We start from the raw sequence: 14491 nt of genomic DNA, 5'->3' as shown, positions 1-14491 counted from the left end.
AAGGTAAATAAGACCCAGAGAATGCACACAAGCACTTTAATTCTTTCTCCAAAGCCACGTCACCTTCCCAGCGATTCGCCACGTGCGTGGCACACTTTCTGTTTAATTCAGCATAAGTGAGTGATTCCTACCTCGCCGAGAGAGTAGTAGCGCCGTGGGATCTGCGAGTCGGGGTAGATGTTTTCCAAGTACCACGAAAAGGGTTTACACTTCAGGTTTTCTCTTAGTGCTTTTCTGACCGACACATCACCATAATCCACCTTAACGACACCTGAAATTGTTAAGAGACATGATCAAAGCGCAGATCCTGCAAAGCTACAAAGAAGGCATCACTGATTATTTTTCATCATTTTTTACAACTTCCCCCTTACCAAGGGCCATTTGCTGAAATTACAACACAGCGCTGGGTGAATACATGCACCGCTGCTACACCATAGACATTTACAAGCATTAAATAATTAATTTATCAAGATTGAAACTCTTGAAAAAAATACATTTTTTTTCTTTTTTCTGATAATTTTCCGATCCGGTAAGCCACTGAATTCCTTGATTCCTTCGCATCCCAGGACATTAATCATTCAGGACCAAAGCTCAATTGTACGGAATCCAAGAATTTCAGACCGAGTAACAGACTGGGATCCCCGGCACCCTTCCTGGCAGCACCCTTCCTAGTGCCCATCTCTGGGTGCCGTCAAGGGGTGGTCCAAGGGCCACCAGTAGGAAATGTGGGTCACAGAGGGAGAAAACGTAGATGAAGAGCCAGGGAGAGGGGAAATCAGCTGGGAAGCCCTTTAGGGAGGCTGCAGCCTGCGTTCTAATTTGGAACATATGGATTAGCAGAACACACGGTGCCGCTGAGACGACAGCCAGACAAGTCACGTACTTACCTGCTGGTGTGTGTGTGTGTGCCCAGGGAAGTGGAAATGCACATGGGAGGACACGGGCAGGGCTGCACACCCCAGACACTGGAGATGGCATGAACGAGGTCAGAAACGGCCGCATCGGGCACAAACACCCCCCTCTGACAGCCCGCGTGCACCAGCACTGCCCACAGCATGCGCAGCCCGCAGCGAGCCAGCTCAGCAGCACGCCTTCCCAACAGCTCCTTGAAAAAGGGGCCAGAAACTCATTACCTGGCGAAGAAATCCATCAGCTACCAGCAGTACCAGCAGTACCCATTCAGTGCCAAAGAAAGGCAACCAATACACTCAACTTCTTAACACCTTCTAGATAGGATGCATGACGCCTTTGCAGGTCTGTGTATGCCTCTCTGAGGTTCGCAAGCGAACCAGCAGCCTGCAACACCCCTCTCTAGACCGACACGCTCCAGGAATGGGGCAGTGAAGGAAGGAGCCCATAGTTTGAAAGGCACTGCCAGGTTGATATCTGAAATCCTTGCTGCATTTCCATCATCTCCTACTTTCCATTATCTATGGGATCTTATTTTGAAACCATTTTAGAGGTGAAACTCTGAGAATATCAGCTTATTCTGCTAGGAAATCACACACAAGACAATTTCCATCTCTAAAAAAATTCAGTACTCAACAGTAAAACCACTCATTGCTATTAACAAAAATTTGACTTACGCCACTCTTACCCATATTTAAATCAGAGTAACTTAAATCACAGTAACTTAAGGGACAGTGGAAAAGTGAAGACTTAACCTGGATTGTCCAACAAGTTTTGTCGGCAGGATTTCTGCAACTTGTACACATCTTTGTTTACAGAAAAAAAGACTATTTACATTTTTTTTTTATGTTTTCAGGATGAGCTTTTTGGAAAGGGGGAATGGGGGCCTGTGAGTGCTGCCACTTGCGGAGGAAGAGAAGTGGGCTGCTGGCACGCGTGCTGCTGCGTCCTTACCTCTCATCAGGCTAATCTTCCTCGGGAGGGCACTGGAGGGGTTAGGAGAAAAGCAATATCTGAGTTGCATAGCGCTTTGTACTGTGGGGACCTGATGAAGCCAAACACGAGGAAAAAGGCTATTAACACTGCTCTGGTCTGAGATCACAAACAACACAGCCTTCCCCCACCGCACACGCACACTTTGATACGCTGGTTGTAAACCAAATCAGAAATGCAGCCTCTCAATGAAGAACCCTGCGGATTCAGCAAACACCTTGTTTCTATTTGTCTCACATGGATTTCTAATTCCACAGTTGTTTTAGCCCTGGTGTTGCTGGAATAGAAAGCAATAAACCTTTTCCCACTCAATCTGACTCAGCTTCATACTTGAGTTTTCTGTAATTAAACAAATGGCAGCAAGACAGATTTTGGTTTTACAGCCTAGCAGTAAAGACTGGGAGCCCCTGGTGGCTTTGGCATACCCACCACAGTGGGGCAGTTCTATCCCCAGGCTCTTACATCTGGGGATCCCACAAGACCTGGCCGTGTGCCCCGTAGTGGTGCCCCGGTCCCCAGCAGCACGAACAATTCCCCCCCTTCCACATGGAGCCCTCCCTTCCCCTCCTCTCCACAGGTTCCTATTGCATACTGAAAATACTCCCCGCTACAACCCCGACGTGTTCTCCTTTCCCAAAGCCCCTCCATTACAGACGTGCCTCGTCTCACATGAGCCAGGCTGACTTGTTTAGGTAGCACTCGTTCACGCTGCACAGAGCGGTGCCAGCCCAAACGCTCTGCTCTTGCTTCCAGCAAGGACCTAATTTGTATAGATCTCCAGGAAACCTTTATAGCCCCTTCTGCTCAATTTAAACCAAGCTGTTAGGAATCGATACCTATTCGGTGTCATTACTTGCTAAATAATCAATGGGGCTCAGAGGAAATACAAAAATAATTAATGACTAATAAGTCTGCTTACATTTAACTCAGAAAATGTACGCGAAATGTTCTCGGATGCAAAAAAAGAAACAAAACATCACAAGAAGCCAAAGGAATCGTAATGTTGAAAAGCAAACATCTCCGGAAAGAAGCAGGTTATGTTAACAGACCGGCTGATGTGTTTCAAGTAGAACAATTTGAATGGCTGCAGAATTGCATTACACCTGCATTTGTCCAATGGCCATGCCCTGGAAATTGGTATACAAGGACATAGTTTCAAAATTGGCTAAATGCACCATTTCTGCGTAACAAGACATTTATTCATGATGATAGAGATGAAAACCATTCGCTGGAATGAAGTACAAAGTTGCAGAACTGGAAATCATTTTCTTTATGTAAGAATAACCCTTAGAAAACTTACTCCAAATGAGGCTTTTGCTGTCTTTTGCTGCCTTGAAAAGCCTAAGAGGAAACATTTCACTGAATTGATATTCCAGAGCATTCAAATGGAGAGCAGTGGACCAGAGAAGCCAGTCCATGCACGTCAGGCTGTAGTTCAGATCCGAAAACCTGTGCTGCATTGCACAGCAGCCAGCTCCCCATCTGCAGTGCCTCCTTTAAATGACAAAGCTAAGAACCAAGCCTCCCTGCAAACCCCACAGTGTCAATGCTTTTATTTGATGATGCTTGCTTTTTTACTACCAACACTTGGAATTGTATTATGTTTCACAGGGGTAAACATGGCCAAGTGCTAAATTAAGTCTGCAAAAGCCGGATGCCTGGGGCACATTGCAGAGAAGCACTGGGAGCATTTTGGAAAAGCACCACTTTCTGCATCACTGTGGCTCAACCGTGCCTGGGAGGACACTTGTCTGCAGCATGCTCTGCTGCCTTTTCCTTTTCCCCACCGTCGCTTTGCTGGCGTCAGAGGAGCCGTTCCCCTCCTCCAGCTGCCCAGGGCGACAGCTCAACGCCAGGCAGCTCTGGCTGTGCTTTCCTCACTGCTTATAACACAGCTCAGAAAACAACACGTCATGTAGTACGCTTCCAAAATCCAGGGAATTCCGTTCTATACCTCTATCAAAAGCAGACATTAATTGGTAACAAATGCATTTTCTAATTAGCCAAATCATTAATGAAGTTGGCTGGGAAACTCCTTGATGTCTTATTTATACTGCCAGAACAACATGCATAACTCACCCAAAAGTGAAACAACCAAAACGTGCTAACTCCAAAAGCAAAGCTAAAGAAACTCAATACCAACAAAATGCCTCTCTTGGAAAGGGTCTTGCATCAGTTTGTAAGCAATTTAAGATAACTGATGCCGTTGTTTCGTACTATCAAACACGGCACAGAATGAAGATTTTGAGTTTTCCCATGGGAAATCACTGCCGCGGGCGGGCGGCCTGTGGCTACTTCCCACACCTCACAAGGGGACCCGGCTCCAGTCGTCCTTGCACCTACTGTGCCACTGCTCTATCGCTGACCCACTGCTTGCTTTCTTCTGCTCTTTCTCCACTAGTAACTTGCTGTTTTGGCGACTCTCAAACATGAAGCGCTCTTTGAAGAACAGTATTATTTTTTGGGCCGTTACCTTTGATTGATTCCAGTGGCTGGGTGAGGCTCAGGGCTGAAGCCGTGGCACTGGGAACACACTCACCTGCCAGCAGCCCCACGCAGGACACAGGGACGAGCTTTTGCTCCTACAAGCAACACTGGGGACAAACCCGCTCCCAGGGCTGCACAGCCCGCGGGCACACAGGAGGCACTGGGCTGCTCCGGCTGCCTGCAGCCCCCCCGCAGCCTCAGCAGCTCCTCTCCTACATGTACAGAAAGCTTTGCTGTGTAAGACAAGCATAATCTTTATGCGAGCGGTTTAGAAACAGTGGATAATGCTATAAAGATAGGTATTGTGCAATGTGATTGCTTCTATTCAATATGATGTGTTGTATTTTTTTTTTCCAGAGAAGCTCAGTAAGCAAGGCCTATTAACATGATTTGGATCTTCAATACCAGTGCCTGTAAAATTAACAGAAAGAACAGAGTAAAGGTATTATTCGATGCAGCAGCAGCAGCCGTACTGCTGCTATCTGCATAAGGCCGGAACAAGATACCACAGAAGACATCCACGCATTTGGAGTCAAGAACAGTTCTGGTGCTTAGGAGGGCCCCCGTGCCTACATTTCCATTTGCATCGGGCGGAATGCCCCAGGAGGATTTCCATCCCTCATGCACAATGTGTGCAGCCCTACAGCTGCAGTGGCTGGAAGATGAGGTCGAGCAAGGAACCCAGAGAGCCCCTTTGGTAACCGTGATGCTACAAGAGTCGTAATATTTTTTGTACTTGCTTCCTTTTTTCTTCCCCCATTATTTTTACTCCAGGCAGGCCCAGGGCCCAGGCAGGCAGGCTCAGGGTGAGGTGGCACCACTCGCCCCGTGAAGCTCTCCCCAGCAGCTCCATCCCTGTGCTAGCAGACCAGAGGCAGCACGTGGTGCACGAGGGCAGCACGCAGCTCTCCCTTCGGCACCGTCACGCCGCGGGTCGAATGAACTTACTTTGGAGTGACTGCACTCGCAGCTCTGACAGTCCTTTAGCACTAAAATGCTAAAGCGGTAAGGGAAGAGTGAAAATGTTTATCAAGAGCTCTTACTTGCTAAATTGATACAGTCATTATCAACCTAATTATACAATTACACTTGAAAGGAGGATTGCACATCATCTGCTGAGTAAATCTCGGTAAAACACAGGCACTTATCTTGTAATCCCAAATTAAAACTTTAAAGTACTATATTTAAATTCCCTATAATGCCTTAAATAAAGTGCATGAAAAATAATGTAACTTTGCATTTTAGCCTTAATAGACTAGCTAGTATTTGGGAATTGAATACTAACTGATTATTAAGACGATAAGTGGTTTAGCAATGCAGTGAGTGCACAGAGAAACCAAACTATTATGTGCATTATCTTTTTCAGCTGACTGTGCAAATGCAGGCCTATTCTGAGCATATAATTATTTCCGTTCAATGATTAGATACAGTATTTTAATGCATAAATTGACATAACTGCCTACATTTAGAAATACACAGGCTGAGTGGAATGAGATATGCTGGAACAGCTAGAAAAAGAAGTGAATAGCGCTGCTAGGAATACTACGGCAGGTAACTGGAGCAAGCTGAGGAGGCACATATGTGCAAATCCATTTGGGTATACACCTAAATATTTAGGCATCTTGGAAACAATAGAGTAAGATGTACATTTTTGCATATGAAAGAGAAAGATGTTGGTAGCAGCAAAGAACTATCCAGAGTGTAATCCTGCGTCCCTGGTTTACATCAACTGCACTGATAATTTAATTTGAAACACTGAAAATAACAGAAAACTGACTACTAAATATACTTACAGTGATGTGTTAGTGTTAAGCTAGTAGTATTTTCATTAGAGATGCCAAGGAGAGATTGATATGCAGGGAGACTATGAGAACTGGTGAACACAGACGAATACGCAGCACCTTGCTTCACCGCTTGGTGCTGCGTTTGGGCACATCCTGCCTCCCTGGCATGAGGTCAGCCGTCCTGCTTTGTGGGCACTTTTCATTCCAAAGGAGACAGGAAAGAGCATTTTTTTGCATTCAGAAAACTGCACGGATTTGTACTGATTTAGGAGGAAAGTCTCCTCTGCTGGCTCAATCACTTGGCACCATTTTAACCTCATCATAACCAAAGCGGGTCTCAGGGCACCGCTGACAGCGATTTGAACGTGGGCCATATGCACGCAGCAGCTCCACTGTTTTTCAGAACAACTTAATCTATTTTCTTCTTCTCTAAGAAAGGGATTTCCTTTAATCCCATTTGAAGTGTATCTAGTATTTCTGAGATATTTTTTTTTTTTTAAACTCTCCTGAATTGAGCTCTTACAGTTTTAGGCTGTAATCACTCTGCAGACTCATAGTTAGGCTCCTGCCATGTAAAATTCAAAGCTCCTTGTCAAATGCAGTATTTCCACTAAAACAAAAAGTGCTCCTTACTACGGCTATATTTTGGGATCTTTCAACCCAATCCCAGCTTCACTGAGCAGAGCTTTCACAGCCCTGGGACCCCGCTGTAGGCAGAGAGCAGCCACTGCCCACTGCCAAGCAGGCAGCACCAGGACAAGTGCGCTGCTCCCCCCGGCGCTGAGGCCCCATCTCACTCCCTGCTACCTGCTTTTCTGGGCCAGCATCACCCTTCCAGCTCCCCGCCCTATCGCTTTCTTCAAGGAAGACATCTCTCTCGTCTTTTAGAACCAATGCAGAACAGCACTAAAAAAAATGAATTTCCTTCCCTAAGCACACGATGCATCCATCCTTGCCCATATATAAAATGCACCACGTGACAAATTCAGCCTATTTTTTCAGCCCAAGATATCCTGGACAAAATTTAACCTAAAAGGTTTTCCACTGTGTTATTTTTTTTTTTCTTAAATCTGTGTTGGATATGTTAAAAATCCCGGCTCCTAACTCACCTGAGCATGAGGCATGAATGAGCAGGCAACACACAGGATGGCCAAATTCAGGGGTAGCAGAAACAGAAGATTTTATTCTTATCCACACACAGCTTCTACAAAGATAGGGGAAGGCAGCAGTTTTAAGTATACGTAAGACCACAAAAAAAAACAGATGGGCTCTTCTGTAGTGGAGTTAGCTGCATTTTTAATAGTAGACAGCCTCCAGAAAGCAATTCATAACTTGATTAATCAAGACTTTTACCTCCAACTATAATTACCAGGTGTGCACCCTCATTATGCTGAGAGATACATTTAACACAGTGCCACTGTGAGCAACCATTGGTTCCTCTTTCTCCTGGTACATAATCTGAAAATTCAAACCAGCCAGGTCCCAGAGGAGAGCTGGGGAGATGAGTGTGCGCCGATAGATAATAGCTTCAGAGACCTAATTACTAAAATGCAACTTGCTTTGTTCCAGAATTATCTGGAGATCTGCATATTTCAGAGTAATAACCTAAACGACATGTATGTCGGACAAAAGGATAAAAAAGAAGTTTAACAATATTGGGAACAATTTCTGACATTTTGCAATGACCTATAAAAATCTACTACTTCCTATGGATTTTTTTAACTAAAATGTTATTGTTAACTTTTGTTAAATTTCAGAAAATACACCACTTCTTTATTTGCTTCTTAATCCTGAAAAGCATTATGATCATATTTTGAGAATTTTAAAATTATATTCTTAAATAGCTTGAAAAAATCTGAAAATATGAAGGACAGAAATACTGAAATTCCTCCCACTCACTGAAATAGCAGTAGTCGTTAGGTTTTGAATCAAACAAATCTTGTCCTGCCAACATCCCCATATGACTGACCTAATTTCACTCTTCTAATAAAATCGTGGAGGTTCTCTGTTTGAATTTTTATCGAAACCTTGTGCAAATATGCAAATGCACAACTGTGCAAAGAAGAGAGAGGACATTGAGCAGCACCAAATTTCTGCTGCTTTGTGCTCACTTCAGATGCACACGGCAATTTTCTTCATAGAAAGGCAAGTTTCAGTTTAACAACGAATACAGAAAGTGTATTGGTATTTCTCCCTAACTTTTCTAAAAAAAAAAAAAAAAAAGAAACAGCTTCATTAAAATTGCTGTGAGAAAACCCAAGTATTTTTGTCCTGGATTGGCTCTCCTGTTGTGCCTCCAGCTGATGACTGCAAGCAGGGCACAAAGCACTCCTGAGCAGCTCGCCACAGCTGAGCTCACGCATTCGGAGGGGGGATGCCGGTCCCCCAGGATGCTTATCAGCAAGGAACATGCAAAATTACAGAGGAGATTAAAAGGTAAAGTTCATCAGGTGGAATGGGGAGGACCAGACAATCAGGGACGTTACGGCGATGGGGAGGGAACCACCACCCGGAGAGGCAACCCACCGCACAACTCGGCAGGTGGGATCATCTCCCGGCCTGGCTCAGAGGGGAGATGAAGAGGGGTGACATGGTGGTAATTTATGGGCTTGGAGACTGGGCCAGGACTCTTCAAGGGATGCCCTGGCACAGTCCTAACTCCGTGCTGGAATCACTGATTTCTGCAGGCACGTACACGTGCTGAGAACAGACCTGCCTCCCTCCCTCCCCAGGCAGCACGGCCCATGTGTAGGTCAAGGCACGCCTGCTCGAAGGAGGGGGACACGAGCTGGGCCCGGGCTGAGCTTGGTCTCCAAGCATCCCGGGGTGCAGAGGCAATGTCCCCTTCCCACACAGTCCCACTCCCCCAGCTGAAACGCTGAGGGCTGCTTTTAATTTTCCATCTTATTAGCTTCACATCATTTCCCACGGGAACTGCATTTTTAGAGCCACCTCGGCACCCCGTTGGCATAAAAGAAATGGCAAAGAAGCCCAGCCCTGTGCCAACCCTGGGGAAACGCTGATGGGGGAATTGACAGAGAAATGTCTTCCCCAGGTGGAGGGAGGAAAACGACGCCTCCTCCAGCAGCATCCCTTCCCAAAGACATTACTGCGGAAAGCGGTATTTGCAGCGCGTGCTGTCCCCCCGGATGACAGGCTGCTGAAAAATGGTTCGTTAAAGATAGCCTTGCATTTATAGCTGTGCTTAGAAGCCTAAATTAAAATGGCCTACGGCAAGAAGTGATCTTTTCAATGGGAAAAGGCATGTCTTTTCACTTCCAAAACCAGCTGATGAAATTCAGGCTGGGAAGCCTAATATTGGACATCCAAGTTAAAAAATGGTGCTGACAAGTCTCCCCCGCCGCTTGCTGAAACCTAGCAAATTGTAAAGTAGCTGCAAAACTGGCTGCCCGAAGTCACTGCAGAAGCTCCTCTCTAATATAACAGAAAATAATCTGTCATCCCTGTCTAAGACACGAGTTTTAATAGGGAAACTTCAAAATGCACATTCATTTGACCTCTTACACGGCAGGCGCTCTTCTAGGCAGAGCTTCACAATGGCTTCTGTCGCCAAAGGTGTCTGCATGCTTCCAAACTTTCAAATTGGGCATTTTCTACCAGCCGAACAGCAGGATAGCAGTGAGCTCAGAAGACGACACGTCAATGTTCACCCCACTCCCAAGCCCGGAGAGCATCCCCTCGGCTCCGGGACAAAAGACACCCAACGGTGCCGCTCCAGCAGCCCTGGGCAGGCAGCTCCGGGTGGGCACCAGCAGCAGAAAGGGTTAGGGGCTTGACTTGTATCGCCCAGCACATTCCTCACATCCACTTCCAAAACTAAATCCCCTATTTAAACTACTTAAATCTACAGAGGGATGGCTTTGAGGGACAATTCATACGGCCTTCTGCAATGTGCACGCTCTGATAGATGGAAATAGGTGTTTCTTATCGTCATTCCCTGCAGCCCTCCTGTAACAATATATTCTGAAAATCAAATTTATATCTTTGCTTTCAACTGTCCCACATTTTTAAGCCCTCAAAGTGAGGTAATTCAGCCTCCTGGCTTACAGAGTTCAGAAATCATATTTCAGGCAGTTTATATGCTGCAGCTTATATACCACCTTCCGCAGCATTGAAAAGCATTTATTTTTTCAGCAGGCAGTGCTTCTGTTGCACCTTGACCCAAACAAAACAGAAAGAAGTACCGGTGAATTTATTTGTCATCCGACCTTCTCAGCTGCCTACATGTGCCCCCAGAACCTACTAACCACTAAAATACCATTTTTTCCCCTAACTCATTTGTTTTCTACAAATGTTGCATTATCCTCCAGAAAGTCCTGGATGAAGTTAAATTTCCAAACAAGTACTTAAAACCTTGTATACGATCTGTGCACCCCAACACGCTGCAGGTCTCATTCCTGGCGGTGCTGATGGCCAAAGGGTGGCACAAAGAGCCTGAGCACACACTGAAAGACACGGCGCTCTCTTCAGGGAGGTGGTACTATGAAGATGGCAACAAACACGTCCACTTTCCTGGGCTGTATTTCCTTTAAATTGGTTGGTTCCAAATTACTGCATTCTGCTGGAGCTTTGACACATCAAATCATCAAAAGAACAGAACATGAAAAATCTTTTGCAGATGTGCTAGAGAAATAGTCAAGCCTGTCAAACGCAGGCTTAAATCAGACATTTTTCCATGTCCTTTTTATTTTAACTTCTACAGCCAAACCTAACCTTTTGCTCAGCACTAAATTATTCACTCAACTCAGAATATCTCAGTAGAAGCTTTCTGGAAACAACATATTAAAAAAATCATGGCCTACTGGGGGAGTCCTGCTGTAATCAAATGGACCCTCGCTTAGAAGATCCCAAAACCAAAAGAAAAGAAATGGAAGAGAGGAGAAAAGGAAAACAAAAAGCAAAAAACCTGTTCCAATCCGGGATATTTAGTCTTGCATTTAGGAAACTGAAAAGTAAAATATGGAAAATTTTGATGTATTTCTTAGCTGAAATCTGAACACATTAAAAAAAGAAGAAGAAGAGAAAAAGGCAACTTCAGCACGCCCATCAGCAACTTCAGCACGCCCATCAGCAACTTCACCTTGCTCTTTTCTGGAAACTGGATTTTTTAAATTTCTCTGCCACGAATATCACTATTCTAGTCACATTTATATGTATTTTCCTAAAATCTCATTTCAAATGTATTGTATTTTAAATAGCCCTTGGTAGGGTATTTCTGGAGCTTCAGCTTACCTAAATGCTTTAAAGCAGCTAACTCCTCATCAGCCTAGGAAAACCGACTGCCACGGCAGACCATAAAAGCACGTAGTGCCAGTCCCCTGGATGCAATGGATTGTCAGCATTTGCATGCCTTGGACTCATAAGAAAATGTACGCTTTCAGGATAAATTATCAGAAAAGCTTTTATGTAGAAATACAATGGGAATCTGGTATTATGAGACTGCACAAAACCAGAACTTAATAAAGGATGACTGAATAAAGGAACGGCTAATCCCATGCGATAACATTTATGCTTTGAACTCTGTTGCATTGTTGCATATTGGGTTTGAATTCACTTCTACATCATCTCAGACATCCATTTCTCAGCACTTTTTTCTTTTTTTTCTTTTTTTCCTTTCCTCTTGCAGGAGGATAGAAACCAATTACATTAGTAGCAGCCAAATTTTCCATCACGTACGCTATTCTTTCAGCTTTAACTGGGTAGATACGAGTACCAATTACAAAGGGAGACGATCCTGCCTATTTCACACACCGTTCAATTTCCCTAGTTAAGAAGACTCCACCAGTGCAGTTGCTTTTCACTCACGTTGTGTGAACCCTCTGCGTTTTGTTAAATTGGTGAAGCCTGAAGTGCACTTCCATGAGGTGTGGCACGGGGACAGGTGCCTGCTCAGTGCTGCGAGTGACGACAAAACACCTGCAGTAGGAGTCTGTTCCTCCAGACTGAGAGCCACTCATCCTCGTGGTGACTCGGAAGAAACACAGGCAGTGGAAGACCACAGGACCACAGAACCACAGAATGGTTTGGGTTGGGAGGGACCTGAAAGCTCCTCCAGTTCCAGCCCCCGGCCGTGGGCAGGGACCTCCTGCTACACCAGGCTGCCCCCAGCCCCATCCAGCACAGCAGAAGATGCAAATACTGAGAGGGGACTTCAAAAGGAGTGAGGAAAATCTGCCTTGCAATGCAGCAGCCTTTCCTACCTCCCTGCCAGATGGGAGGCAGGGCCTACAAACACTTCCCCAAAGCACTCAGCACCAACCCAACCTCCATTTGATGGCAGTCAGTTTGTTGCCACGCTTCCCGCTGGTTTCATGCTTCATCTTTTGCCTGCATACACATTTACATATGTCTATCCTTAGTGCACGTAGAGGTGTAGATATTTATATCTTTTTTACACCATTAGCAAGACACCTGACATGTGCATGGGCTTTTCTCTTAGAGTATTTTCAATTCTTTGGCTTGATAAAGGTTTTCCAGGACAGGCTGAGAATATTTTATGAGCGCATGCTGTGACAGCCACAGGACACTTGTGATAGCCCACTCAGAAACGAAGAGTTTCCAGACATCACAGCTGATGATTACATGTTGGCACCCGATGATTGACTGAGATGTCATGAAGCCCTGGAAAATCAAAGCACCAACACAGCTTGTGGGAACAAGCAGGCTTGCAGCCTGAATGAGCTGAGGTATAATAGCAGTAAATTGTGCTGGAGATGAAACACAAAACTTAGAGATAATAATATGGTCCGGGGTTTACTTCCTGGTGGCAGTGAAAATGTAAACTGATTCTGTTGCTATAGAATTTTAATTGGAAGGAAGTTTAAACGTGGACGAATGGGAAGATTATCCCAGAACACAAAATAAGAATAGCTTATACGATCTACGACTGCCTCTATCACAAACCTTTTACATAAGAGTTTATAAATATTATAAAAAATAAATAACTTATTTTCGTATGTGAAGACTTTATGTATTCTGGCTTTTAAGCAGAAACAATTTAGTTTTTATTCACTGCAGAATGTTGTGGTACCAGTAAAACCATCTGGAGTGGGAAAAAAATACCCAAATGGTTTTCCATTTTATAAATAAATCTTTAAAACAAATATAATATTATCGAGTATATTAATACTATTTATTTTTTCATTTATTTCAGCCAAATCAAATTACATAAAACTATTGGTCATGACTTGTAGAAAAAAAAAAGGTTTAGCTCAAAATGCCTGCTTCAGGAGGTCGGCTGTGACCAAAGGACGACTGAAATAGAGGTGCAGATCAGTCTTTACAGAGAGCCAGCAATGAGGTTACATACTCCTTTTTTTTCCTGATCATGGCCCTGGTTGAAGTTTTTGATTCTTGGATTTGTTCACAGAAAAAAAAAAAAAAAAGTTTTTGTTTCAAACTCTAAGTTTGATTTTTTTTTTAAAAAATGTTTCCAAGTCTAATTTTTCAACTGATCAAATGAATTTTCAATGAGGAAAGTATGAACATGAAAACTTACATGTAAGACTGTTCAAGGAAGTTGCTATTATTCTAAAGACTAAGATTTATTTAAGAGTTGCATGAAGTAAGCTGATGCTTAAATACAAGATAAAAACAAGTGAAACTACAATATGATGGCGTTTCGCATGTTCACTCTCTATAAAAGTGAAGCAATGTCTCTGCCCAGGGCAGGGAACCTGTGGGGAGGGAACTCTATGCCAAGCTAAGAGGAGACATCCTTCTCAGAGGGAGACATCAGAGACTCAGAGACTGACGAAACCTTCACATCCCACTTCATATTTAAGGGCTGTGCTCCATTCAGCTCACTCATATGGAAGCCTTAATTATCTTTAGATAAAAGCATCCCCAGCTTTAATACATCAACGTTGGGTTATTTCATCAAAACGCTTACCCACAACATAGCCCTTAACAACTGTTGGAAGATCAAATAGGAAGATCTGTTTTATCACACGTAATTGTATGTGTGATGTGTGTGACTGTAACTGTACACAATTTGCATGCTCTGGGCGTCATACTAAGATAAATGACAATCAATTACATAAGGAAGAAAACTCTGTATATTTAAATGCTTCTCCTCAGGACTGATATTTGGTAATGGGGAAACAGCAAGACACGGTGAAAATACTTCACTTTGATCCCCACACTCCAAAAGGGCTTCTGTGCAATGACCCAGAGCATCGCTGCTGTCCCTCCCATTGACATCTTCTGAAGGGACCTTCAGGGACCATAAGAGCAAAAGAACAATCTGGCCAAATTCTGTGCTTCTTAGACCAAATAGCTGACAAAGAGCTTTCCTC

The 14491-nt window shown here is 44.2% G+C and overlaps 1 protein-coding gene across 1 annotated transcript in view; it reads right to left on the bottom strand.

The window, feature by feature from the left end:
- The window catches only part of GALNT13 (polypeptide N-acetylgalactosaminyltransferase 13), a 103300-nt gene that overhangs the window by 24332 nt on the left and 64477 nt on the right, over positions 1–14491 (bottom strand). The window contains exon 9 of the mRNA XM_035331821.1: positions 132–271. Within this exon, the coding sequence (XP_035187712.1) occupies positions 132–271 (140 nt within the window). The remainder of the gene's footprint in view (positions 1–131; positions 272–14491) is intronic.

Source organism: Oxyura jamaicensis, chromosome 7 (assembly GCF_011077185.1).
Source record: "Oxyura jamaicensis isolate SHBP4307 breed ruddy duck chromosome 7, BPBGC_Ojam_1.0, whole genome shotgun sequence".
NCBI classification, from domain to species: Eukaryota; Metazoa; Chordata; class Aves; order Anseriformes; family Anatidae; genus Oxyura; species Oxyura jamaicensis.
This window is presented reverse-complemented; position numbering and strand designations above follow the sequence as displayed.